Source organism: Toxorhynchites rutilus, chromosome 2, assembly GCF_029784135.1.
Source record: "Toxorhynchites rutilus septentrionalis strain SRP chromosome 2, ASM2978413v1, whole genome shotgun sequence".
Taxonomy (NCBI): Eukaryota; Metazoa; Arthropoda; class Insecta; order Diptera; family Culicidae; genus Toxorhynchites; species Toxorhynchites rutilus.
Genome location: NC_073745.1, coordinates 302,708,547 through 302,735,610, shown reverse-complemented (window position 1 = coordinate 302,735,610; position 27,064 = coordinate 302,708,547). Strand labels below are relative to the sequence as shown.

Below are 27,064 nucleotides of genomic sequence, written 5' to 3'. Positions count from 1 at the left end.
GATGAGGTTGTTCATGTATCGATCCACTGAGTTTATGTTACAGCTGTTACATAAAATATCAAATTTGTGTTGTTCTATGAAAATTTGCACTTGTTTCAGCTTTAGACCTACAGTACTTTCTCTAAGTAACTTAGGAAAATGAAATTTAAACAATGTGGTTAGAGATGTGAGCATTAATACTAGCTGCTGACTAGTTGACTTACTCAAAGGTCCTCGTTCCACGATATGCAATTTGTTCCATGGATCATTCTCACTGTCTGCTCTTACTTTTATTGCAAATTCGCTATGCGTTATGGTGCAAGCTATCCAGCCAGCAGTATAATGGATATTGTGTAACTGTGATTCATCATATTCTTCCAATTCTTGATTCACTAATTTGCAAGTATTCCTGAGATTCAAAAGTTCATTGATAGTATGAAAAATGTATAAAAAAAGTGGAAAATGTCATTATTTACCTTATTAATCTTCTTCGGAACTCCGCATGAGTTAAATATATCAAATAATTTGTCAAAATCATTACAATATTTTGAAGTATTTTCACATTCCGCTGGCAAAACTCCGGTGCTGACATACATCCTAAGTGCCGATGATACCGTTCCGCTCAGCGTTTCTGCTGCAACACCAACGCGCATCTCTCCGAATGCTGGCAAAAAAATGTGCTGTATCGACAACTTAGGTGCTGCTCTAGGAAGCCTGCAGGAATCTTCATGATACAGTAGCTTTATGTGTTCCCACATTATGATTTCATCATCATAAATGGCATTATTATGCATCAGATTATTACGCGTAGATTTTAGCAGATGAGGAGCATCGTACATGGCGAAAATTTTTGTACCTTGATGTGAAAAGAATGGGCTTTTCGATTTATTTCAAGTTTTGGGAATAGGGCTCGATTAGATGGATTCTGATCACTCACTAGTATTTTTGGATAATATCCTGCGTTCAGTACTACATTCAGTGCCATTTGTAAAATCGTATACAGATCATTAGATTTAAATCCGTCTCTGCTAAAAAAATAAGCAATGCTTTGCTTGAAGCCAAGGGTTAAACCTTTAATCATTATTACTAGAACAGAATTACACCTTCTAGTAGTGTCAATCGGCTTCTCAGGTAGTTTAGAGGGAAATCCCATAATCACATCTGGGTGTTGTTTTCCCATGTATGTCAAATTTGACCTAAGAGACATTTCGTCGATTGACAAAACGACAACCTTGTCTTTTTGTGAAAGCAGCTGTGCTCTGGCTCTGAGAGGATGTATTATGTTTTCGCAAAATCCGTCGTCAATACGAATGTTTCGAAGCCATTTTTGAATCAATGAAACACTGGGAAGCCGTAAAACTTTCCGCATCTGTTGATAAGCTCGAGTTGAACAATAATACAAACCGAGAGTGATATTCTTAGTTTTATCCGAATATCGGACACCCTTGATTGCTTTTTGCGCATTTCGATGCAATTCGATCAAAAAGTTGTCTTGGGACGTATTCTGCTTTGCCACCTGCACTTTTTTGTTGGCGCATTTTCTTTTCAATTTTGCAATGACAGCATTTTTTCTTTTCAACGTCTTTGTCATTTTAAATATTTTTTTGTTCAGTTTCGCGATATTTGATTTACATTTCTGCACTGACATTTTATTTTTGTTGAATACGTTCATGCAAAAATTGTAATCGTGATCCAGAAGCTCGAGGATTCGCTTACTATCTTTTTTTGGTCTCATGCCTTTGTTGTTCAATACAATTTTTTCTTCATTCAACTCGTCATTTGTAGGTGGAATTTCTTCGCATGCTCCACAATCCAAGTCATTACATTCAAAAGAAAGTACGTTATTGGTACCATCAATCGCGCATTTTATCGAAGGTACCACCCAGGAACGAACGCTGATTATGCAATGGAATAGAAATGAATGAAAAACAATTATTAAGCACCAAACATGAAAAATCTCAAAAAAGTGTTATAAAGATTATGAAAAACGCGGTAACACATAATTATCCTATGCCTATCTCCATCAATTGAACGCAGAAAATATGTTGGTTTAAAAAAAACATAACTTAAATCTGAATGATCTGAACTTTCAGATAAAAATATAAAAATATGGTCCTCTTCAGTCAGACACAGTAAATAGTAAATCACAAAAAAATATTTTGAATGTTGCGTCTATAAAAAAAACACCTTTACGTCGTACATATTTTTGCTGAAAATCCAAATCCTTTCATTAGAATTCAAAATTTTGTAAATTCTATAAAATAAAATCATACGGTTCTAAAACTTTTCGAATTAGAATAAAACACCCAGAAAAATCGAACAAGAAGATTATTTTCAGCCGAATAAAACACGTTCACATTTTCAAATTTTATGAATGAAAAATAATCTCTCTCGTATAAAATATGCACTGTAAGGATCAATTTTGTAATTGTTTCCTCACGGACATCATCAATTTACCGTCAACGCGAAATACGTTCTTATAATACTGATATTAGAGATGGCAAACCTTCATTAATGTAGATAAAATAATAGAATCAGTCGAGTGTGATCATCATTGTAGCATTTTTTTAAATGCCTAGGTCTGAACATCTCATAGAATTTGTTCACTGATTTCTTTTTTTGACGTAGGACTACGTCTTTCATTTCTGTACCGGGGTGTAAAATCAAAGTTTCGAAAACGAAAGCGTTACGCCGGAGATCGAGATTTTGAGTGTTAATAGCTCCTAAACAACTGAACGAAATGGTATGATAAACACTTCATTCGAAAGATAAAATGTCTACGCGTTCTATACTTGTTACTTTCTGATCCAAAAACTTGTTTCAATAGTCTTAAATTTGCTTTCAAAATAGGCTATTGAAATCACCAATCGGTATGTAAGTGAGCGCCGCTCGGAAATCCACTCAGTTCTAATTGAACAGCGATTGGATCATGTTGTCGCTGTTGTGGTGAAGCTCTTCGTTTATCATGAAAGCGCGGATGAACGGTGTCACCAAGAGCCTGTTTGTGCACCCTAGGCCAGAAGGGAATCCATCAGGAGGAGAGTGATGCCACAAACGGCTCCCCGGGAAGACATCGCTACACACACATACACGCGCGGAATTCTTTCTGTTTGGATGCCATTCAGCATCGAGGAACTTCCGGAAAGATCTAATCATTTCTGGAAAATAATCTGCCAGTTCCTCTGGGAATTTAAAACTACATTCATGTGAAAGAGTTTATTTGAATGTTTTCTATCCATGTAACACTGTGAACAAATACATTTGGTTTTGTGATTTTTCAATCAATCGCAATTAACAGGATAGCTTCTGAAGATTATTCTTCCCCATCAGTAGGATATTTCCGTATCCAATATTGTATGCGCCCGCAATCGATTATTGCTCAGTCGCCGAAAGTTCCGAGCTCAGAGAGTTCATTCCCCTCTAGTTTGCCTTCCAAATTGCCATCGTAAACCACACCTTCTCTCGATTCAATCACACACAAAAAGCATACTTAAGCGATATTCTGGTGGTGAGACACATTCATTTTTCGTGAGGACATCGACAAGACAACATCGTTGCCTAACGTGCTGGAGGAGGTGGACGGCGAAGGTTCGACACTACACGCGCAGAATTCTTTCCGTTTGGATACCATTCAGCATCGAGAAAGTTCCGGAAAGATCTAATCATTGCTGGAAAATAATCTGCCAGTTCCTCTGGGAATTTAAAAATACATTCATGTGAAAGAGTTTATTTGAATGTTTTCTATCCATGTAACACTGTGACCAAATATTTTTCAATCAAGTACTATTAACAGGTGGTTATCGAGTTAGTATTAACCACTGGTGGGCTTCCAGTATTGAGGAAAATGTGGAAATATCTAATCGTTGCTGGAAAATAATCTGCCAGTTCCCCTTGGAATTGAATATTACATTCAAGCGAAAGAGTTTATTTTAATATTTTCTATCCACAAAATATCCATATAATACATTTGGGTTTGTGATTTGTCAATCAAGTACAGTTAGCAGGTTAGCCTATGAAGATTATTCTTCAGAACAAGGTTTTTCGTATCCTATATTGGATGAATAAAACCATGTGCCTCCAACGTAACGCTCTCGTTTTCGAAGTCCCCCAAATATTCATTTATTCATTCATTCAGAATGGATTTAGATTCAACTTCAAACAAATGATCTCTAAATCAACGATAGTCCTACGTCACCCTTGCGGTTATACCATAGATATAACCCACTTCCTGTTTTTCAAATATGTACCTCTAACATCCTTGAAGATATCTATATAAATAAAAATGAATTGGTATCCGTTCCTCACGATTTTACTCGAGAACGGAACAACGGATTTGAAAAGTCAATGCCAGGTTTGATGTTTTTTAGTCTGCGTCAGGTTTATACGCCAAAGTTGCGAAAATCATTCGGAAAGTTGGAAAATTTGAAAGTCAATTTTTGGCAAATTTTGTATAGCTATATAAATAAAAATGATTTGATGTCCATTCCTCACGATTTAACTCAAGAACGGTGCAACGAATTTAAACAGTCAGTATCAGGTTTGATGCTTCTTAGTCTGCCTCAGGTTTATATGCCAAAAAAGAAATTATATACTATGAATATAGATCACGTACAAAAAAACATTTCTGTGGGAACTTGAGTGTCCAAATTTTTTTTAAATGAAAATATCAATTGTGGGTGGGACGAAGTTTACCGGGTCAGCTAGTTATCAATAATTGAAGAAAAATCCACTTTTGTAATTTATTATCAACGCGGTAGGCAGAAATCATAAAATGAAATGCATACATTGACTTACTATACACTTACCCTTTCGACTTATTTGTAGCGCAGCGAAAATCCTTTGGTGCAAAATAATCAGAACATAATTAATAAGAACATAAATTCTCAATATTATCTGAACTCCTTATTTCACAGAACTCAAGCCACTGAGAACAAAATTGACTAGGGCTATAAATAAATCAATGCGGTTTATCGTATTTACATTCGATCGAAATTAAAGGTTACCGTCTTGCTATACTATAAAATGAAACGTCTCTCGAAATCAACCCATTGAAAATTTCACAGTTTTCAACCGCACATATTTTCTTTCCCATTTTTGAGATTTAAAGAATCTTTTTTGACAAACCTGAAATATTACAACATACCAATTATAATATTTTCATTGTCAATATCACATATGTAAACATTTAAAAAACATAGTTTGGTAAATATTAATTTCGTCGGCAACTAAAAAACTGATTACTACAAACTAATTGATGCTAATGTTTCGTTACCTTGTAGGTTATAGATACAATATCACGACCAACAGAAGATATTTTCAAAAATAAAAATGGATTTTTACGGGATGTGTTCGAAACTGAAACAAAATGAGAGATTTATTTAGAAATTCCGAAATTTATTCCGATGAAAATGTTTGAAAATATTTTTTTTTGCATAACTGATGCTCTCAACACGTTTTGATTTTTTTTGAATGTTCAGTTTCTATGGTGAAGCTTCATTCGTAAATTACGACACATTTGTCATCATTGGTGGAATACGACCATAAATGTTGCTATGAGTGGCACAGCAAGTTAAGATTACAATACATATGTGTTTATTTTGATAATGCAAATATTAACAACGTTATACATAAACTAATAAAAATGTGTTATAATATTTGCCCACAGTTCTTTCAGCGTCTATATATATTTTTTATTCAAATTTCAGTTCGTTATTTCTATTCCATTCGCCGTGTTTGCTAACAATTATAACATTATATTTGAACCTCCCACCTTATATATAACGTCCCCCACCGTTTTAGAGACATCTTAACAATATGTTCAATTTTTAGAGCGTAAACCATCTGTAAATTTTTTCACTGTTTACATTTTCTTGCCACAAATCGTTGCCACTTTTTTCTCTCATGTTCCACTTCTCTTCTCTGCGTTTTCTATCAATGAACGATTCGTGTTCCGTACACTACGATAGGTCGGTACGGCTGCAGAATGTTATTTATGTTGTTCATGAACGCGTTCAACGCAATCCTCTTCAGAAACAAAAGCGTTCATCAGTCGAAACAAATTGGATAAATAAATTGATGCGTACATCGATGTGGGAATCATTTTTTGACGCCAGATTGTAGCGAATATGTTTGAAACGATGCAAAAAAAGCTCCTAGAATGGTCAAAAAACGAGACACGCAACAAACCTATCAGACTTCATCACCGCAAAGGATTGGCCATCTGCCAATCCGTCGGATTATTCACAGTTCTCATTGGAATTACCAATCGTCAAAGAATTTTATCGAGAAGCTGTAGCGATTAACTATTGGCCTTAGCGTTTTCGACTCTGCGTGAAGAAGAGATGGTCGAATAATTTTGCTAAAAAATTTAATTCTGGATACTTTTATACCTTCAATTTTTTAAGGTTTTTATCTCTTTTGTTCTCGAGTTATGAATTTTACAGGTATAAAACTGAATACTTTCTAATTTGAAATAAAAAATGAGTCAAAAAAGTACCAGTTCAATACGTATATTTTACATTTCATTAGGAACAGTAGTAGGAAAAAAATCATTGCGGCCCGCGGCTATAATGAAAATTCTAATGCGGCCCGCACCATGTCTATACCTGGGAAGGTTTCGTTTCCACGAATTAATTCATGTGCTTTTGGAATGACTATTGTTAATAATTTAAAAAACAATGTAATGGGTTGTATCTAGGACACGACCGCAGTTTTAGACGTAGAACCACGGAATTGTATTATTCAATCCACTTGTTTGGCACTTCGGATATTATTTTAGAATGCATCGAAATTTTTGAAATAAATTTTTAATTACTTCAGTAGACTCGATTCATGCATGTGACTCAGAATCGTCGAAAGCTATCAGCACTTTTTGTTTATTTGATTCCGTCCTCCCCTTACGATTGAACTGCACTGTCAACCAGGGTTGCCATAGTAAAATCTGTGTTTTGGTCTCAAAAAATCTTTTAATCTGTGTTTTTTCATAGAAAACCTTTATCTATAATAACTCTTTGTGGTCATTTGTCTGCTCTAGAAGTATACTTATATTATAATTTTCATGCAACAATGACTTCTTCTGAACGAATTGTTATGTCTTGTGAACTTTTTCATGAACCAAAACGGTGTTACTTTGAATAATAGATATTGCGGCACTGTATAGATGTAAAGAGCATTGTTTTGAATGTTCAAACAGAAAGATATAAGGCGAAAAACGACAAACTTATATTATTTTGGTGATACATGCGATATATATCATACGAAAATGAATTATAGCAAATATTTTCATAAACATAAATACATTGTTTAGGAAATACTTATCAGAAGTTTACAAAAACAAAGGAATCTTGTTCATATTACAAAGTTATACATCGCTGCTTCTTCAAGTAAAAATAATTGTGACCAGTACTACATGTCGAAATTGAGGACCACCGCGGAGGATTAAATTTATAAGTTCATTTAGCTGACCTGGATAACTTTGTCCTGCCCTAAATTGATTCATTGATATGAATACTTCTGAACATTCACGTTCTTTCAGAAAGTGAACGCTCGTGGCTCAAATCTCAGCTCAAATCGGACAAACTTTACTCGAATTTGATAATCACATTTTGGCGATTCATTTTCATTTTCCACCTGAAAATTCATTATTATTCAAAAAAAAAAAAAATGGGGAAACATAAATATCAATGTCGTAAAAATTAATTCCAATTGAATAAATTAACACCAATCGGACAAACTTAGCATTGTAGAACAAATGCGTAAACATTTTTTTCGATTTAACTGCAGTACATAGACATAACAATATATAGACGACTCAAATCTGATAAGCCGTTCTCTTGTGATGATGAGATAATACGTACATGGGAAAAACTTTGATTATGTTTCAAAATACTTATATATAACATTTCGAAGCCTAATCTTAGCTCTAGTATCATTCGTTGGCATAGTTATTATGAATTGGGTGATGTTGATGGTATCCACTTAAAAAATCGCATTTTGTAGGCAAAAGATAAACAGTGATGTTCATTTATTGTAAAGCTTGCTGATGCCACAGACTTTAGCATCTTTTCGCCTTAGATTGAACATGTGAAAGCATTATTACACGCCACATATGAATGCCAAAATGACTCTCTTTCAGACTGCTTCGAATTCTATATGAATAAAATTGGAGAGTTGGGGAAAATATTATTGTGATCAAACCATACCTAATATTGGACCGTTATTTTGAAAATCTGTAAATCTGTATGGAAACCTGAAAAATCTGTAATCTGTATCTACAGATTCTTGGTTTCAAAGAGACTGAAAAATCTGTACAAATACAGATTATTCTGTAGATATGGTAACCCTGCTGTCAACTCGCAACAGACTTTCTCCTTCGTACTTTGATATCGATGACAAACAATAAACACTCTTGCTCCTATATTCCCCTGAGATGTAATCGACAACATGCAACAGTAAGGTTTCCCTGCCGGAATTTGAAAGCATACTTCCATAAAAAATACGTTGTATCTAAATAAAGTATATCTATATTCCGAAATTTCGGATATTCTTCCATATCAGAACCAGCACAAAAATTACCCATATGCACCTTCTTTGTCATAGCAAACTAGCTGTGTGTGTATATGTGTGTGAAATAAGCATTAGCCATAAACGATATCGGCCCGTTGTACTGAGCTTGTTAGTTCGCTCGCATGTTCGCTGTGGTTTCATGCCATTTCATTTTTGTTTTCCAGCTCTAGCCTTGAGAAGAGCCCTTGTGGAAAGAAACTCTACCCCATACTCCGTCTTCACCTGCCTTGAGAATGACAATCCACTCTCGTTCGAAGCTCTCCGGCAACGATGTTGCCTCGATGACCACCAAACGAGAAGTGGTTCAGTGTAGAGATGTGCCATCCGCTCATGAGCTGTTCCGAAGAATCGACTCTTTGAAGTGAGTTGACGCGGAACAGCTCGCAAAAAAAATCAAACAGCTCTTCAGCTCACTTTGATGATGATGAAGGAGAGAAAAGAGCTGTAGAATTGAAGAGAGTGTGTGAGCTGTAAGATTCAAATGAACTGACCGTCTCTCGCTCTTCGTGTTAAGACATCAGTTTAGTTTCATTTGTCCCTCGTCTTTTCAACTGTTATATTCGCGTTGACGGCATTGAGCTTTGTTTACCAGTTTAGGGGGCGCCAAAAATAATAATTGGCTCTCAGGCAGAATGAACACGTTTTTAAAATTCAAATTATTAATGAAAATTAACTTCTGTGTATCAAATGAGTATTCTATTTCAATGAAAAACACTTTGTTTGCAGGCGGTGCAAAAATCTCATAAGATTTTTTTTTTTTGAAGAAAACTTTCTATTGTAATGTAAAGCCTCAGTAAAAATGTCGGAAATGTTGTACTCGCCGAGTCTGTTGTAAATAATAGTCTGGAATACGTGTTTCAAGTAATTAATAATATGGTGTGAAAAATTTCATTTGAATTTTAACATTTTCAAACTGGCTTCGTGGCTATCGAGTTTGAGACCCAAATTGAAAGTCGGCACTGACAACTGAGCTGAAGAGCTGTTCATAAAGAACAGCTCATTTAGATGAGCTGATATGATCAGAGCTGTTCATCATGATGAGCTGATTTGCACACCTCTAGTTCAGTGGCTTCAGAGAGAGTGATGTTGAATTAAAGAGGCTTTACACTTTTCAGTTCATTCGCCTCTAATATCGGATGGCGGATGGCGGATGACGGATGGTTTATTCATACCAAATACGTTGAAAACGGGCAGAAACGAATGTATTAGTTGCTCGTTATTGATGGTGCGGGTAGGGTTAGCACACAAATCGGCAGAACAAATGTATGGGAAAATGATAATGCTTCCAGTTGTAAATTAAATTAACTGTTTAGGGATTAGTGAATTGTGATGTATAGCATATCAAACAAATCTTAGAGAATTTGCGATTCTATTGGTGTGCAAATCATCACAATTTGTTCGCTGTGAAAATAGTTATTACCGTTAACTTTATTTCATAAAAACGTGACCTGTTTTCTGATTTGGTACTCTTCCTAAAAGACGTAGTTCTACGTCAAAACATATAATTCCAATAGAATGCCAATAGAGTAATTTGATCTGCAGTCGCTTCAATTTCGTTCATGCAAAACACAAGAACGGCAGGCGAAGCAAACTCTTGTAGCCCGTTTTTCCATTTTGTAAAAGCTGTATAAATTTGGCCGCGGGGAAGTGATGCAGCACTTTCCTCCTTCTGTTACTGAGAATGTCGAATTAGCCAAACAATTGAGATTAACAACCTGAGAGCGATCGGACATCTCTGGCTGTAAGTACACACATGTTTCCCGTCTGGCTCTGCAATCATTGCCCCCATTCAACACACCACACCGTATCATTTACATTTGTCGGAAGTCATTGCATTACCATTTTTACTGCGCTCGTGCACGCCTCAAACTGCCTCGGGCTGCCAAAATATCCGGATGCTCGGCTTACCACGCCACACCACAACAACATTTCGCTAGTGACCGAATTCTGAGCATGAATAGAATGCTTCAGGCCGAGTGTCCACTCAATCAATGCGGAGAAAAAATATATATTCCGCCGCCCCTAGAAACGGTAACATACAAACACAGCATCCGTGACATAATGGTGATTAATCTAATCAATTGCTGTGTGGTAACTGCCATTCGCTCTTTGACTGATCCCACACTCGTCGATGGATCGTCGGTTTCATAACTGACCGCTGGAATGGACGGATGGATGGATGCCGGTCGTAATTGCGATTGCTTGCTGGGTTGATATGGTCGTTTTAAGATCAACACGGTCGGTGGATGTGACACAGCGCGGCGAAATGAATTTAGAAGAAACAATAATTAATTGAAAGCGGTATTTGTTCAGACAAACGTGCGCCATATTCATGGCTCTTGAGATGCACCAGATGGTTTGTCACGTCAAAGGTTGGATAGTGGCCAAGTTTTTGTAGAGCAAACAAGTATTGAGCTCTGTCACTTGCTGTCGCTTGTGATTAGAGAAAACATGAAAATGAATTGAATGAAATACAGTGGTTTTGAAGGAATCGTTTGAATTAAGAGACCAAGCAAAATGAAAACGGCGAACAATTGCTTTAATTAACAGTCAACTTATCTTCATCTCCGTTCGATTAATCACAATCACTATCGTGAGTTGGAGACAATGCGAACCTACAGGATTCGGTTCGCCAAAAAAGACAAGCACACTTAATTCAACTTTACATGTGGGAGTCGCGAGAGACCGAATGCTTAATTGAAAAATTACCTGATAATATCACAATTGATGCTATTAGCATAAAATTGCCACTCACGACCAGCCGATCGCCCATGGCTGCTGCTGTTTCTGCTGGCTTCGTTGGTTGCTCGCGCTATCCGACACTCGGATGATCAACACTCCGACACTCCACGCACTCACTTTTCACTACGCACACACACCGATTCTAGGTGCGCGTGTGTGTGTATGTGTGTGTGTGTGTGTTTTATCAGGATTACAGCCAAAAAATTCACTTCCGTCTGCACTTACAATATGATAAACACGGTTAGTTTAATGTTGTCCGTAAATTATTATCACTTTTTAGCATCCCACACGGTACGTCACTGATGCTGCGATATGTTCCCCCTCCTGTTGCTCCTTCTGCGCTGGCGAGAGATAAACCATTTTATGATGTGATCATGCGGCGACGAAAATAATTTATCAGTCCACCGGATGTGACACTTGCGCGTGATCTTGAAGATTTCGCCGCTTATCGGGTGACATGAGGTGGCAGAAATTAGGCTTTGGGATACAGTTGTGTTTTGCAGTGGTTTGGGCAATACATTAGTCTAAAAATTTAGCTGCTTACAAAAGTATTGGCTTGTCCGGAACACTTTTAGTCGCCACTGATGAACTTCACCGTATTGGACCGAAGCAACGTTTATTGGTGGTCCAAAAAGTTTTCAGAGGATATATATCGAACGACGAAGAGCGTGTCGGACGCCGGAGCACATAAGCAACAGACGCAAATATTAATAAAGTGATGATAATAGTATTGGCCAATCGTCGGATCGGATTGCGAAAGTTGCGGAGGACTTAAACATATCGATTGACTCATGGAATTCAATTATTACCAATGATTTAGGCATGAGATGGGTCGCCGTAAAATTTGTACCAAAATTAATCAATTTTGATCAAACAACATTTGCTGAGGAGCTGTTGGATTCTGTCCGCGACCACCCAAATTTTTCCCAGAGTTCATAACTGGTGACGAATTATGGGCTCATGGTTATGACGGGAAACCAAATTTCAATCAGTCCAATGAAAGCTGTTGAATTGGGATCGGCAAAAATAGAAGACGCCACTGGACGAATCAAAAGAAGCATACGTTCATAATGTGTTAACAGGATAGGTTTCATGTTCCACCAGAACAACGCCAGATCTCATGTCTTTTTGATAACCCGGCAAAATTTCAGAGAGTTTTGCTAGGATGTGCTTTGATACCCGTCGTACTCTTCAGACATAGTAGAGTAGTGCGGGGCAAAAGTGCGCATTGGCTTTTTTTAAACAAACGAGCATAAAAATTTGGCAACAGTATTTTGGTTTGACACATTATTACACCAACAGCTCACACCGAGATGAAGAATAGAAGGTGGGAAGATTCACGGGTTTTGGTTGTGTTGAACTTTGATTGTGTTAGTAGCCAGGAAGATAGGAAGTTCACATAGCAGGTATACCAGTCAGTTACTCGAATGGTACAAAATTGAATGTGTCCACGAATAACGTTGAAAGAGGATATACGGAAGCTAATTACTGATTTCCAAATCATATTTTTCACATTATGAAAAAACAGAACATATCACGAACTAAAATGTTTAATTTTTTCTTTGATTTCAGAAATAGTATTCTAATGTCTACCATGTTTGGATTCTAGAGCAACTTCATGGAAGTTTGACTTTTGCCAGCAATAGTTATTACTTTTTTCACAATTAGGGTGCTGAAAACTTCAGTCGTCTAAAACTAGGACGCAAGCGGAAAACTTTTCGTTTCAATCTAAGTCACACGAAGTCAATTGAATTTATTTTTCAAGTTCATTTTACATGAATAAACTTGCAACCTTTTTTCCCATGCACTCTCAAATGATTGACTTTGTTCGTTTACGTTTTTGTTCGACGTAACGAGCAGTAAAATTGAATTGAAATTAAGTTTAGAACACTTCAAAAATACTGAAATTTCAGTATTTTTGTTAAAATGTCGGGCCCTTATGATTTTGAACGCTAGCATTGATTTAGGAAAAAAAACTAGTTCGTTCATTTCATTTGCCTATAAATAACTTTTAATAACACCACTTTTCCTATGTAGTGGACTATTATAAGAAAAGTAACAAACAAAGTCTGTGACGTCACAGATTAAAAAAATCTTCCCACCTTTCATTTTCCATCTTGAGCTCACACATATAAACAAGATACATTTCATGAAAGTGGCAAAAAGTTGTAAGGAAAGATGAGTTTTGCTTTGTTTTTATGTATATTTTTTTCAATTTCGGGGATGACGATTTTGTTACCTAAAATAATTGGAAAGTTCGAAACTACATTGCCAAGGAAACCTTCATTCTATAGTAGGTAATAGTGCGTATTCGTTTTTGTGAAAGAGTTCAAGGCCTTTTTTTTGAAATTCGATTAGTTGAAAAATTGCTTGTGGGCCAAAGGTGCGCAGTGGCTGTGGGGCCAAATTTCGCATCAGCGTTTTGCTCTGAAAAAAATATAAAATGTTTTCAACCAAATTTATATTGGGACCCGCAAGAAGAAATCTGATTTTAAGAAATGCACTCTAAAAATACACAAATAGGGGAACCCGGGGCAAGAGTGCCACCTTAAGCTAATACACGTTTTTGAATGCTCTTTTGTTATATTTTTTTCCATTTTTTTTGCTGGTTTGTTCATTTATTCTTCAATTTAGGTGTAGCTATGCATAAAATTGTTCAAAAGTTATGTTTACTATGAAAATGTTTCATTTACAAAAATGATGTTTTTGGCTTGTATTTTTCCAGTACGGGGCAAGAGTGCCAACCTTCTAAAAATATAATTTTTGATGAAAAAAGCACTGTGAAATTCAGGGTGGTTCCAAAGAACGCAAACTCAAGTTCTAGTGGCGTTCACGAAAACCGGCAAGTCAATCTTCTCCGGCCAATTTGGATGTTTTGTCGAAAGAGTGATCTAAATTATTTCACTCTGCGATTTTATACCCTAGGTTCGGGATGTGGTGAGTTGTCAGCCCATAAGATAACTTCTGCATATTAGGGATGTGACTCACGAGTTACTCCTCCTGTTGTTTAGAAAACACAGTTTTAAAACGGCCTATCTTCTGCACATATTTGGCCAATGTTCTTCTGGGCAAACTATATTCCTCCGCAGCTCGTCTCCATGATTTACAGAATGTACGACAACAACCATAGTTTCCATCTGCCACTGGTTTCGGAACGAAATCCGTTCATGTTTACAAACCATGACCACAACAAACACAACCACGATTACACTATTTGCGTTTGATAGATCGAATTCGAGGTTACGACTATGGCATTTTTACCCCGGTAATAATGGCTCCTTTTGCCCCGAAAGTTGAGAGATAACAAATTTATATTTTACTAGCTAACCCGGCAAACTTCGTCCCGCCCATTTACTTGATTAATTCTCGAGTAATGCAGAAATTTGTGTTTCATTTGTATGGCAGCCACCCCTAAGAGAGGGGGGAGGGGTATCTAACCACCATAGAAACATTCATTGCACCCTAAAGTTTCCATATGCCTAATTTGGTTTAATTTGCTTGATTAATTCTCGGGTAATGCAAAAAATTGTGTTTCATTTGTATGGCAGCCCCCTCTAAGAGAGGGGGAAGGAGTATCTTATCACCATAGAAACATTTATTGCATCCTAAAACCTCCACATGCCAAATTTGGTTTCATTTGCTTGATTAATTCTCGACTAATGCAGAAATTTGTGTTTCATTTGTATGGCAGCCCCCCCTTTGAGTGGGGGAAGGACTGTCTAACCATCATAGAAACATTTATTGCACCCTAAAACTTTCACATGCCAACTTTGGTTTCGTTTGCTTGGTTAATTTCCGAGTAATGCAGAAATTTGTGTTTCATTTGTATGGCAGCCCCCCTTAGAGAGGGAGGAGGGGTCTCAAAATATCACGAAAACCTTCCCCGGCCCCAAAAACCCCTACATACCAATTTTCATGTCGATCGGTTCAGTAGTTTCCGAGTCTATAAGAATCAGACAGACAGACAGACATCACTCCATTTTATATATATATATATATATATATATATATATATATATATATATATATATATATATATATATATATATATATATATATATATATATATATAGATAGATAGATAGATTGAAATAAATGTGTACGATTTAAATTAGTTCATACAGTAAGTTGAAGATAAATGATTATTCTATTTGTATTTATGGGTGGAGTCATGCAAACATATTGAAACTGAGGGTATTTCGTTAATTTGCGCCTGTGCGTTCTTATATAGATTGCAGTTGTAAGAAGCTCAGTTAGTATTTATCTGTTTTCCAATAAAAAATGTTTAAGGTTTTGGCTGATAATATGTGAGATATATGCAGTATCTGTATAAAACAAAGTTCTGTAGTTGAACAATTGTAAAAGATGGAAATATGCAAAATAATCAGAGGGGCACTCTTGCCCCGGGTTCCCCTAGCCCGACAGAGGCTTCGAGAGGGAGTCTCGAAGCGTCGGACTGCGGCAGACCTCGGTATTTCGGAATCAGCTATGAGAAAGAGGCTCATATCAGTGAGTGATTCATGATTTGAATCTTCTTTTATTGACATTTCTACTTCTGCTGGGATATGCCAGATCAGTATCTTCGTGTGAGCTCCATATATAGGACCCATTCTATGAGGTTATGCACCAAAGAACCAAACTTCAAATCTAGTTTTAGGAGAAAATTGAAAACGTTATTCGAATAAGCACTAGTTAAATCATAAATTTTTGGTAACAAATTTGATTTTTATGCACCAACCTTTGAGAGAGGCGAGTTTAAAACATTACATTTTATTTTAGGTTTTCACTATTTATGTGTTTCTTGAGATATCTCTGCACATGATTAACCAAACTTCAATGTCTATATACCATTGAATAGGTGATTAAATGCTTGTTTGAAGAACCGTGGGTAGATCTACGTTTCATTTTGTAATTTATGAGAAACAAGCATTTGTAAAACAGGTATTTTTAAGCGTTTTCACGTCACAAAAATAGACCATATTTTTAGTTTATTAGATGAACATAGGTTCAAACATTTTTATACCTTGGTTTCTCTGAGCAAACAATGAAAGTCAACAACCCACCAAATTTGGTTTAGATCGGTCCACAAATAGAATAGTATCAACTGTCTCCAGAAGTTGTTGTCACGTCACGAAAAGTATACGATCCATTCCAGTGTGACGTAACAACATTTTGACTCGCTACAAACACTTTTTTGCATTTTCATGAATAAAGCACACAAAATTAAAAGATGTTATAGTAAAATTAAGAAAAATTCCAACAAAAATCATCAGTTGGAGAATATTTTATAGTTAGATTAGCTTGTTGTCAATCAAATACTTTTGTGGCGTGGCAAACACCTGACTTTCTGCTGTTTCGCACTGTTGAACATTAATGATTAATTTAATTAATTACAGTCCCTTTTCAAAACATACAAATGTTCTTTCTCCTATGTTTCATCAACAATATATGAACGTAGATTCCATTATATAAGATATAATCTTATTTTGTTTGCGGTTTGCTGATGACTGTATTGAATGCTAAAAAAATGGGTGGGTTATATCTTTGATATAACCGCAAGGTTGACGTGGGACTACCTTAGCTTAGCAATCATTTGTTTGTATTGTTTAAAATTTTGATTGAATGAAACAATTTCCGAATTCAATTGAATTCAATATATAAGTAAAAAGTTTATATAATGCCATGTGAGGTCAATTCATGCAATAGATTATGTTCTTCGTTACAAGTAAATTTAATGACAGTCCTTTTACGTTTGGTATGATGACATCTTGGTTTTGATATCTGTGTTAGGCAAACGATTTGCATGCATTTGTAATGCCGATTTCCCCAGTCACCTTGGTTTAGAAGTCTTTATTAGGTAAACACATTTCAGTCGGAACAAAAATACCCCTGACCTGCATGAATTTGCAATTCCATTTTCCTCGGACGCCTTGGTTCTGAAGTCTGTGTTGGAGAAACATGTTTCAGTCGGAACAAAAATGCCCCCAAACTTGCATGTATTTGCAATGTTGAAATGCCGATTTCTTTAACGCTGCTTGGTTTTGAAGTCTGTGTTAGGGAACACATTTCGGTGCGAACAAAAGTCCCCATACTTTCATGTGTTTGCAATGCCGATTTCCCCAAGGCTGCTTGCATTTGATGGCTGTGTTGGGGAATCCGTAAATCGAGCCAATCAAAACGAGTTAGTTAGGGCGTTTAAATAGCGCTTAACATTTTACAGTTATTCAGTTGATTATCTAATGAAGAATAACATTTTATTAATTGCGATAGAAACGTAGAAATATTCCGTATCAATTGATGCAAATATCTTTCCGATCCAATAAGAAATGTTCGAGTTATAAGCATTCAGAATCTTTCATTTTTTCTTGCATGTTCTATGTTTAGGATTTCATTTTACCCTCATATACTCCGGTTAGACGTAGTCCCACGTCAAAAATATGGAAAACCTATACAATATGGGCTTACCAGCGGAAGTCGGATATCGTATTCCGATGCCATTTTGAAATCGAGTCTGATTCCGATTCGTTAAAAACGGATACGATCGTGAATGGTAATGTTGGCATATATCCATGGGTGCGCGAAGAGGAATAAAAAAAAGAATGATGTTTGATAGTGAAAGATTGGACTTAAATGAGAGGGAAATAATGCTTGAGTGAAAAGAACTTAGCCTTAGAGCGACATGTGTGGAGTTATAGAAAGAAAGTGCACATACAAATGCACACGCAAACATCAACGATCAACGATCAACTATCAAAGTCAACGTCAAAGTCATCTTCAACACGCAAACATAAACGCCCTTGCACAGGTATGTGCACGGATGCACACAAAAAGTATATCAAAAGTTTCTGGGAGCTAAATCAAATGCGTTCCCCCTGTAGTGAGCGCCACTCAATGAACTAGGATTGTGCTAGCCATTGATGACAAGCACCAGAGTGGACGTGTTAAACAATCAAGATATAAAAACTGGAGGTCGGTTTATGACCACCCCCACTTTTCCCAAATAAAGACATACCGTGTATTAAAGGTAACAGGTAGATACAATTTATATAGTTTATTTTGATGAACATACCATAAACAATTAAAATTTCTTTGTTTCGCAATGTTTCACAATCTAAAATAACATAGAACTCATTTTGCACACAGGTCAAATATGTTTCTCCTCTGTTTTCGAAGGAATGAAAACGTAAAATGGCGCTGAAACGCTAGAAAAAAAAAGTCACCATATTATCAAATTGTCAGCGTTATGACACCTTTCATTTGACACTATTGAAAATTCAAACAAATTCAATACAAAGGAGGGTAGGTTCAGGAGCACCGGGTGCATTAGGACCACCTTCCCCTATAGGATGAACTTTTGAAAGGGGAAGGAGAGATCTCAGAGGAAAATTAGAAGTATCCAGAGTAATTAAAAAAACATAAAAATAGTATATCGCTTGCTACAATACGGTGAAATTCTTATTTAATACAACTAATTGATTGTGTGACGTGACAACGCTTCGTGGAGACTGTTTATTCGCACAGAGCGCGTTGTCTCGTCACAAAATGCATGCCGTCAAAATGCATGTTCTTGCGTGTTTTTTGAAAAACTGAGTATACTGGAATCTTCGTTCATCTTTCATTGCCAAATCATAGAAAAAAGTTTAATTGTATGTTTTGAAACGGAACTGAAAATACAACATTAATGTTCAAAAGTTGGAACCCGCAAAAAGACAGGTATTGTCACGTCACAAAATTATTGGACTGACACGAGCGAATTCAACTGCAAAATATTCTCCAACTGAAGATTCTTGTAGAAAATTTTCTCAATTTCACTTAAAAATCGTTTACGATTTGGAAATCGTTTGATGTATACATGAGAACGAGAAAAAAACTGTTTTTAGTGAGTCAAACCGTTGTCACGTCACGCTGGAATGGGTGATAAGCAAACTGAATTTTATTTACTTTTTTTTCAAGAGTTATTGAAAGACAACAGTTAAGTGCGCACCTTTGCCCCGCACTACTCTACCTCCATATTCAAGCTTGTTTAAATTCAGATGGAATTCTCTTAAGGTTCATGGAGTGTGTAATCTTACGCCTGCCTGAAAGATAGCATAAGATTGCGAAACAAAACGTTGCATATGTATTTAAACAAATGTAAATATTCCTGTGTGACAAAATTTTCAATTTGGTAATTAACATGTTTTTTTGATTTGGCTGAATTTTTTTTATGCAGAAAAAACTTGAGCTTTTAATTTTTTTCCTCCTAGATTGAAAATTGATTTCAAGGGATAGCTATGCAATATACCAACGTCATTTCAAATTTTCTTTTTCATTTGTTATTGTTTACAATATAATTTTTTATCTATTTCAAAACGAAATTCCAAACTTATAGTTTATTGCGTTGCTTCATATTCTTCCATAAAGTGCAGGTGTTGTGTATGTTCACTAAATGATCGCACTGAGGGACACGAACGATTTGCTCAACGGAAGATTGAAAGAAGCCAATCTGAAATTTTTCAGATTAACTCTTAGTCTTAACACAGGCTCTTGACTGCAGGCACCTAACCCTGCGTGGTTCATTAACATTCGGTTTCGGCTACCGTGCAATCATGATCCTGAATGATGCCTACAAAGATCTATCTGAGATCCACTGTCTGCCGTCTATGACTATTAGTAAGCAGATTTGTGGGAAGTTATCAGGACGGATTTATGCCCGGTCGTTCGACGACGGACCAGATCTTTACTCTGCGGTAGATCCTTCAAAAGTGCCGCGAGTATCAAGACCTTACGCTCCACATCTTCGTCGATCATGGACGAACACGACTTTTCCCGAAAGCTGACAAGAAAGATTCAGGCCACGATGAACGGTGTGCGGAGCAGTGTGTAGATCTCAGGTAATCTGTCGGAATCGTTTGAAACTCACGTGAGACTTCGACGAGGCGATGAACTCTCTTATCTGCTCTCCAACATGGCGCTGGAAGATGTTATGCGAAAAGCGGGCTGCGGCACGCACCTGACGGGCAAATTGATCCGCCTGATTTTCTCGTAATGCAGCAAGAATAGAAATGCAATGGTTATAGGCAATCGTGTTAGCCAATGATAGAAATCTACCATGCAAGTTTTACATTTGTAACATGCTTTAAAAAACTAAGAAAAATAATTTTTTTGGAAAGCGATTTTCGATGTAATTTTCTACATCATTTCTATAAGGTTCTTGTTGCTTGAAACCGATTCAGAGGCGATAACTGTGAGTCATATATATTGAGTCGAGTTCCCAGTGGATATCTTAGATGAAGAAAACGGTAAGAAAGGATTCATTTCCTTCACAATTTGATATTTTCCGCATCGGCTTACCATCGGGCAGTACGGCATACCCTCGATCGGGGCAATTCGCTTGCTTTCGGCCGGATAACATTCTCACGAGAGAAACAGCTTGTATGTGAGGGATGCCAGATGATTTTTTCAAATATCTCTGCATGACACGAAAAAATGTCTCCAAATACAGGGTTTTCCATTTCGGGCTTCCGAAAGTATACAGCCCTGCGCTGACAACCGTTTGACATAGCTGTCAATCAAAGCGTCATATCGTTAGTTGAATGTCTGCCATTTTACAATATGGATCGTTTTAGCATCGCACAACGTGTTAATTTTGGTAAATTATACTATAAAAATGATGAAAAACCGGCAAATGTTTTTCGAGCATTACGGACGGATTTTGGTCGTCATGGACGGCCTACAGAGCACACAATCGCTAGTGTAGTGCGTAAATTCGAACAAACTGGATCCGTAGCGGATATTGTGAAACCTGTGCATTATCGTAATGTGCGTTCGGCCGAAAATATTGCTGCTGTTGCTGTCAGTGTGGAGGATGACCCGAATGTTTCGATTCCACGGCGTGCTCAGCAATTGGGCTTGTCAAACACATCATTGTGGCGAATTTTGCATTTGGACTTGCACCTACATCCATATAAAGTCCAACTGTTACAAAAATTAGAGCGTGGTGACCATGGAATGCGTCGGGCATACGTCGCTTGGGAGAGGCCATTGCATCCGCCAAAAGTCACTGTTTGGTTTCAGCAGGACGGCGCCACGTGCCACACAACACGACCGAACATGGCCATATTGCGAACGAAATTTGAGGGACGCATAATTTCGCGTTTTGGTGATGCCAATTGGCCGTCCAGATCATGCGATTTGAACCCGCTAGACTTTTTTTTGTGGGGTTATGCGAAAGACCGTGTCTATGCCAACTCTCCGCAAACTCTCGAACATTTGAAAGACAACATTCGTGAAGTTATGACCGAGATACCGCCCCTTCTTCTTCTTGAATGGCGTTAACGTTCCCTGTGGAACTTTTGCCGTCTCAACGTATTCATTAACTAGCGTCGTTCATTAATACTTGGTTGAGATTTCTATGCCGAATAACACGCCTTGAATGTACTCTAAAGTGGCAAGCTCTAGAATACGCGTGACCACAGTGCAAGCCGGAAGAATTTTCTTTGACGAAAAATCCCCCAACCAGAACGGGAATCGAACCCGAACACCCGGCATGATAGTGTGGGACGCTAACCACTCGGCCACGGGTGATACCGCCCCATATGTGCCGAAAAGTCATCCAAAAATACCTGTTCCGGATCAAGGTGTGCGAGGAAGCCTTAGGTGGACATTTGAATGATGTTGTATTTCACACATAATGGCATAAACCAAACTTTAATTTGAAATAAAAGTTTCATCGAAATTCGAATTCTAAATGTGTTTTATTTCAATTTACTTTCGGAATTTAAGGTTGGACAACCCTGTATAATCATAATGAACAAAAATGTACAAACCATCCCGATATTTCGAAATCATGTTCGACAAATCACACAAACAATTGTTTTCACATACCTTGAAATGATCTCTGTATGTTTTCACAAAATTAAATGTCTTCAAAACGAAAACATGTCTTCACATCTGGCATCTATATTATGTGCTCAGAGAATGCAGGAAAACAAGAGCGCTGACTGGAGAATTAATGCACGAATACTGGGAGAGCACACTCACCGGAGAAACGGTTTCTTCTCTTCGCTGGTGGGCATGAAGTGAATAGATGATGGAATCTCTCATTCATACAGGCTGTTTCTTTGAGCTTTATAGTCTCTAAGAGAAACAGCTTATGAGCATATTATACTTCTGCAGGACCATTTAACACCGTATGATTGGAAAATATACAATTTGGGCGCCTTACAAAATTAAGTTCGTGGCACTTTTGTTATTCAGTATCTAAAATACAGAACGATTGCAGATGACTGAGAGTTAACTAATCTACGTACTGACGTAGTTGTTACCTTAATTTTTAGGAGCACGTACAAGATAAATCCATTCTCGCTTAGGGGGTGCGTATTACACACTTAGCCTATACCAGACTGAAACACGAAGCAGAGCTGAATGGGCTCGGGATCAATGCATCTAAAACTAAATACAAGATTGCCAGATATCAGCCCTCCAAATACGGTTTCCGCATCGAATCCGGTGGAAGCAATAAGAAGAGGAGCCTAGCGAGCTAGGCGGTTAGACCAGGAAGAGCAAGACTTGGCAAGAATCGGGGAAGCCGGGAGTTGGAGAACTGCAGCTGTGAACCGGGTGTATTGGCGGAACAATTTGAATATACAGTATACAGGGCACTACACTGAGTACAAGAAGAGTATCAACTCAACTGCAAGCTGTAGATAGTAGAAGCTTGCAGTTTGCAAGCAGAAGGCTTCGGATGATGTCATCCGATCAACTCTATCGATCTTGCGTAGACAAGGTAGCATTAAATCTGTGGTTAACGCGTGGTGAGGCCTTTTAAATAAACGCTCATATAATAAGTGTATAGAGGTGCGGAATTTCCAGTTTTTGATTGGCGCCTCATCTTGAAAGTTGTCAGTTGTATTGTGTGTAGAACGACAACACATTAAGAGCGTTTTTGAGTTTTTACGAACATAGTTTAATTCAGGTTCAGTTCAAGAAACTTGCGAACCCTTCGTCCATTTAGCACTCGACATTAATCAGAGCAATTATTTCGAGCAACCATGGCTCGTTTTCGAAACAGTTGTGCTACACAGGATAGCATGCATCGTCAGAGACGTTTTACAATGCGTGACGACATTTGATGCGCTTTATGGGCCGGTGAAATCATTGGTTTGTTTATCTTCTAAAATCGTTGGAAAAATTGAACGGTGATCAATACACGGCCATCGACTCTTTGTACCACAATTGGGTGCCCTCAATGTGAAGGTGCTGTGGTTTCAACCAAGACGGGTCTATGGTACTAGGTGAGGCCGTTTTGTCACTGAGTTGGTTAGGGGAGCGGTATATGAAAATAGTAGGGAAGAAAGCAGAAGGGGAGTTATTTGCTTGAAGCGTGAAAGAGACAGACTGATCATGAGCGAGCTTGGGCACAAGCGTATTGTGTTTTGTTTACAAACAAAACACAGTAGATTTCCAATATGGCTGAAGAGTGATTTTAGCAAGTTGGCCCACCTTAGGATATACTTCTACGCGCCTTGGTTTCAACAAGACGGTGCAACACGCCACACCTCGTGTGTCACTATTAATTTATTGGAAGCAACTTTCGACGAACGAATTATTTCATATGATGTACTCAAAAATGCTCTCCAAAAACATGTAATTCAACACCGTTGGATATTTTTTTTGTAGCACTATGAGTAGTCTCTGGCCTATGCTGATGAGTTGCAAATGATTGATATTCGTTGTGGCATATATATGGCTTCCATTGCAACACGAATGGCACTTAGACTGCCTTATGAACCTCCGAGCAGGCGGAAATCAAATTAAAATAAAACTGATAAGGAATTATCTTTAGGAAAAAGCCACATTCATGACATTCCATTTATCTGTTTTTTTTTTATTTCTATGTAAAGTTTTATGACCAGATTAACCCCCAAGCCTTCGTCATAGACGTGGCTTTTCTCCGGAAGTAAAATCAGAATGAAAACAATGGTCATAAAATCTGCAAGTATTGACCATAAGCCTTGGCACGTAAATATTTGTGAAGATTGAGAAAAGTTCGCTCGTTATCTCTGGTAATGAAAGCGTCCTGATAAACTGATATTCCCACCATTTTTCAGCCTAGATTCGAGTGCTTCTGCTGATATCTTTTATGAAGCAATTGGGCGATATCACAACAGCAGCTAAGGATATCGAAACGATCCAAGAAGCAAATAGATATATGCTGAATGATCAAGTTAATATTTTTAGATCATACAAATAGTTGTTTGAATATAGAAAAGGTTTGCATTAATTCGATATCTTATGCAACGTTCTTCCTCGAGTTTCATTTCAAAATATTCATATATTTTCTGTTTATTATTTATGTTAACGACCTATGTGAGCTACTTTCCACATCCAAGCTTTTTTTCGCCGATGATCTCAAAATTTACAGTGAGATTGCATAATTCATTGACTGCATCAAACTTCAAGATGATATTAATTGTTTGCTAATCTGGTGCAATGATAACGGTATGCGTGTGAATAGTAAAAAGTGTAAAGCCATATCCTACAGTCGCTGCAATAATATCATTCGCCACCAATGCCACATGGGGCCGGAGCCCATAGAACGCGCAAACTCGATCTGTGATCTAGGAGTAATGATCGACTCTAAACTGAAGTTCAATGAGCACATAGTAATCACAACCGCTAAAGCATACACTGTGCTCGGTTTCATTCGTCGCCATGCTTCTGGATTTTCTGACGTGTATTGCCTCAAAAAGTTATACTGCGCGCTAGTTCGGAGCATCATGGAATATGCTGCACCGGTTTGGTCCCCATTCCTCGTTACACAAATCGTTGCGTTGGAACGAATCCAGAGAAGTTTCATGCGGTTTGCTTTGCGACAGCTCCCTTGGAATGATCCGATAAATCTTCCGAGTTATGCTGATCGTTGCAAACTGATTGACTTGGAAACACTATCAGCCAGGCGTACCAAACTACAAAGAATATTTGTTTATAATCTAATAACCGGCAATGTGGACTGTCCCGAACTGTTACGTCAAGTTCCGTGGAATATTCCTCCCCGTCGTTTTCGTAATTCATCGTTATTTCTTATACCATTCCGTAGAACGAATTATGGTTTCAACAATAGTTTCAATTTGTGTTTACGTTCTTTTAATAATGTTAGTGATGTGTTTGATTTTACTCTGTCCAAGAATGTGTTTAGTACTAGAATAAGAAACTTAGAATAATTTAGATCTTAAGGTTTCAGTCTGTACGACGTTGTCGAAGATGATGGAATAAAATAAAATATTCATATAGCTATCACAAATATTTAAAGCAAACATTGAGGGTCTTCGTAGCCTAATTGGTTGCGTGTCCGCTACTAAGCGAACAATCATGAGCTTATAACTCAGGGCCTAGCTACTACATCCATGCATCAATCATCATGTGATGGTGATCCCAGCCTCTCACTCCACATACGATCGATCTGCTGCATCGGTAATTGGTGCTATTTATAAACACAACAATGGAAGCCTCATATCAACAGTCCCGCTGTGTCCAACTGTGAACATTCGAACAATAGGAATATTCTTACGCTGAAAAAATGCGACATGTGCTGTGTATCGATAGAATAGGAATGAATGCTCTTACGCCTAATGGCTAATGTGTAATAGATAAAAGTGTGTATCGATGATATAGGGATACTTTTACGCCTATATGGCTACTGTGTAACATATAACATGAGAAAAAAAGTACACGATAAATTCGGCTCTGTTACAGCTGAATTGCTTAATGAGCCTAGTAATAAAAATAAAACAGATGGGATTAAAAAAAAAAGCAAACATTATTTCATGTGTTAGGTTGGAAAATAAGAAATACATTTTACGTTGAATGTGTACCGTATTGTTTGACAATTTGTTGTCATTTTGGAGGTAATATCATTAAGCCTCTTTCATACAAAACTCGCAAACTTTTGGCTAACAATTGGAATAGTGGATTTTCAAAATCTTCTCTTGACGATTTCAACTGTAAGCAAGTCTTGTACTGCAAGAAAAACATGGTAAATGGTAGGTAGGGGAAATGAGGTTAAAATGAACAGGGTTGGTAAAATAAACCAGTGCTCAAACTTCTATAATTAAGCTGTAAATAAATTGATACTTCTTCATTATCCTATTCTTAGAACATTTGGAGCTATTTAAGACATCCTGTTATGCATGAAACTGTCAAATGTAAAAAATAATAAATAAAACAGAAATTTATCTCACGGTAACCATTTTGATGTAATTTTGTGCGCATTGTATTTAAGGAATTTCCCGTGAAATTTAAATTATTCGACCTGATATCTTCGACAAATCATCAGTTTGGACAACTGTTCACATATTCAATGAGAGGTGAACAGATATTTTGTTTGGTTTCAGTGATTAATTCGCATTCGGAATTATTTTGTTGTTTGGGGCAAAATGAGCCACCACTGTATAACGACTAACAATGTCATGTTTTCCAAAGCTGATCTACCTCATCAAATGTTGCTTTTCAAGGGGTTCCTTTTGTGGCTCTGATCCTGAAAAAATATGCCACCTCGACCAAACCTAAACCATAATATGTGAGGCGTTATGTTTTTCTTACTACTTTTTCGCACGTATGAGTAAATTCTAATTACTACTCTAGGTGAATAAGCTCAGCTTGATTCATACATGTACCAACTATTTCAATAATGATTTAAACAAATTTAGATAAGGAACAACGCATAAATCTATCCAATTTAGCATGATTTGTGCAATTGTTCATTTTAACACCACCATGTGATCATTTTAACCGCACG

General features: G+C 37.2%; 1 protein-coding gene across 8 annotated transcripts in view; it reads right to left on the bottom strand.

Moving 5' to 3' along the window:
• LOC129768833 (carbonic anhydrase 7) overlaps positions 1-27,064 on the bottom strand; it is a 101,442-nt gene that overhangs the window by 72,549 nt on the left and 1,829 nt on the right. For 4 of the 8 annotated variants that reach the window (XM_055770749.1, XM_055770748.1, XM_055770754.1 and 1 more), the window contains exon 2: positions 11,254-11,627. In XM_055770749.1, coding sequence (XP_055626724.1) covers positions 11,254-11,317 — 64 coding nt within the window. In that variant the 5' untranslated portion in view covers positions 11,318-11,627. The remainder of the gene's footprint in view (positions 1-11,253; positions 11,628-27,064) is intronic. The other 4 variants (XM_055770747.1, XM_055770750.1, XM_055770752.1 and 1 more) reach the window with 1 other exon arrangement.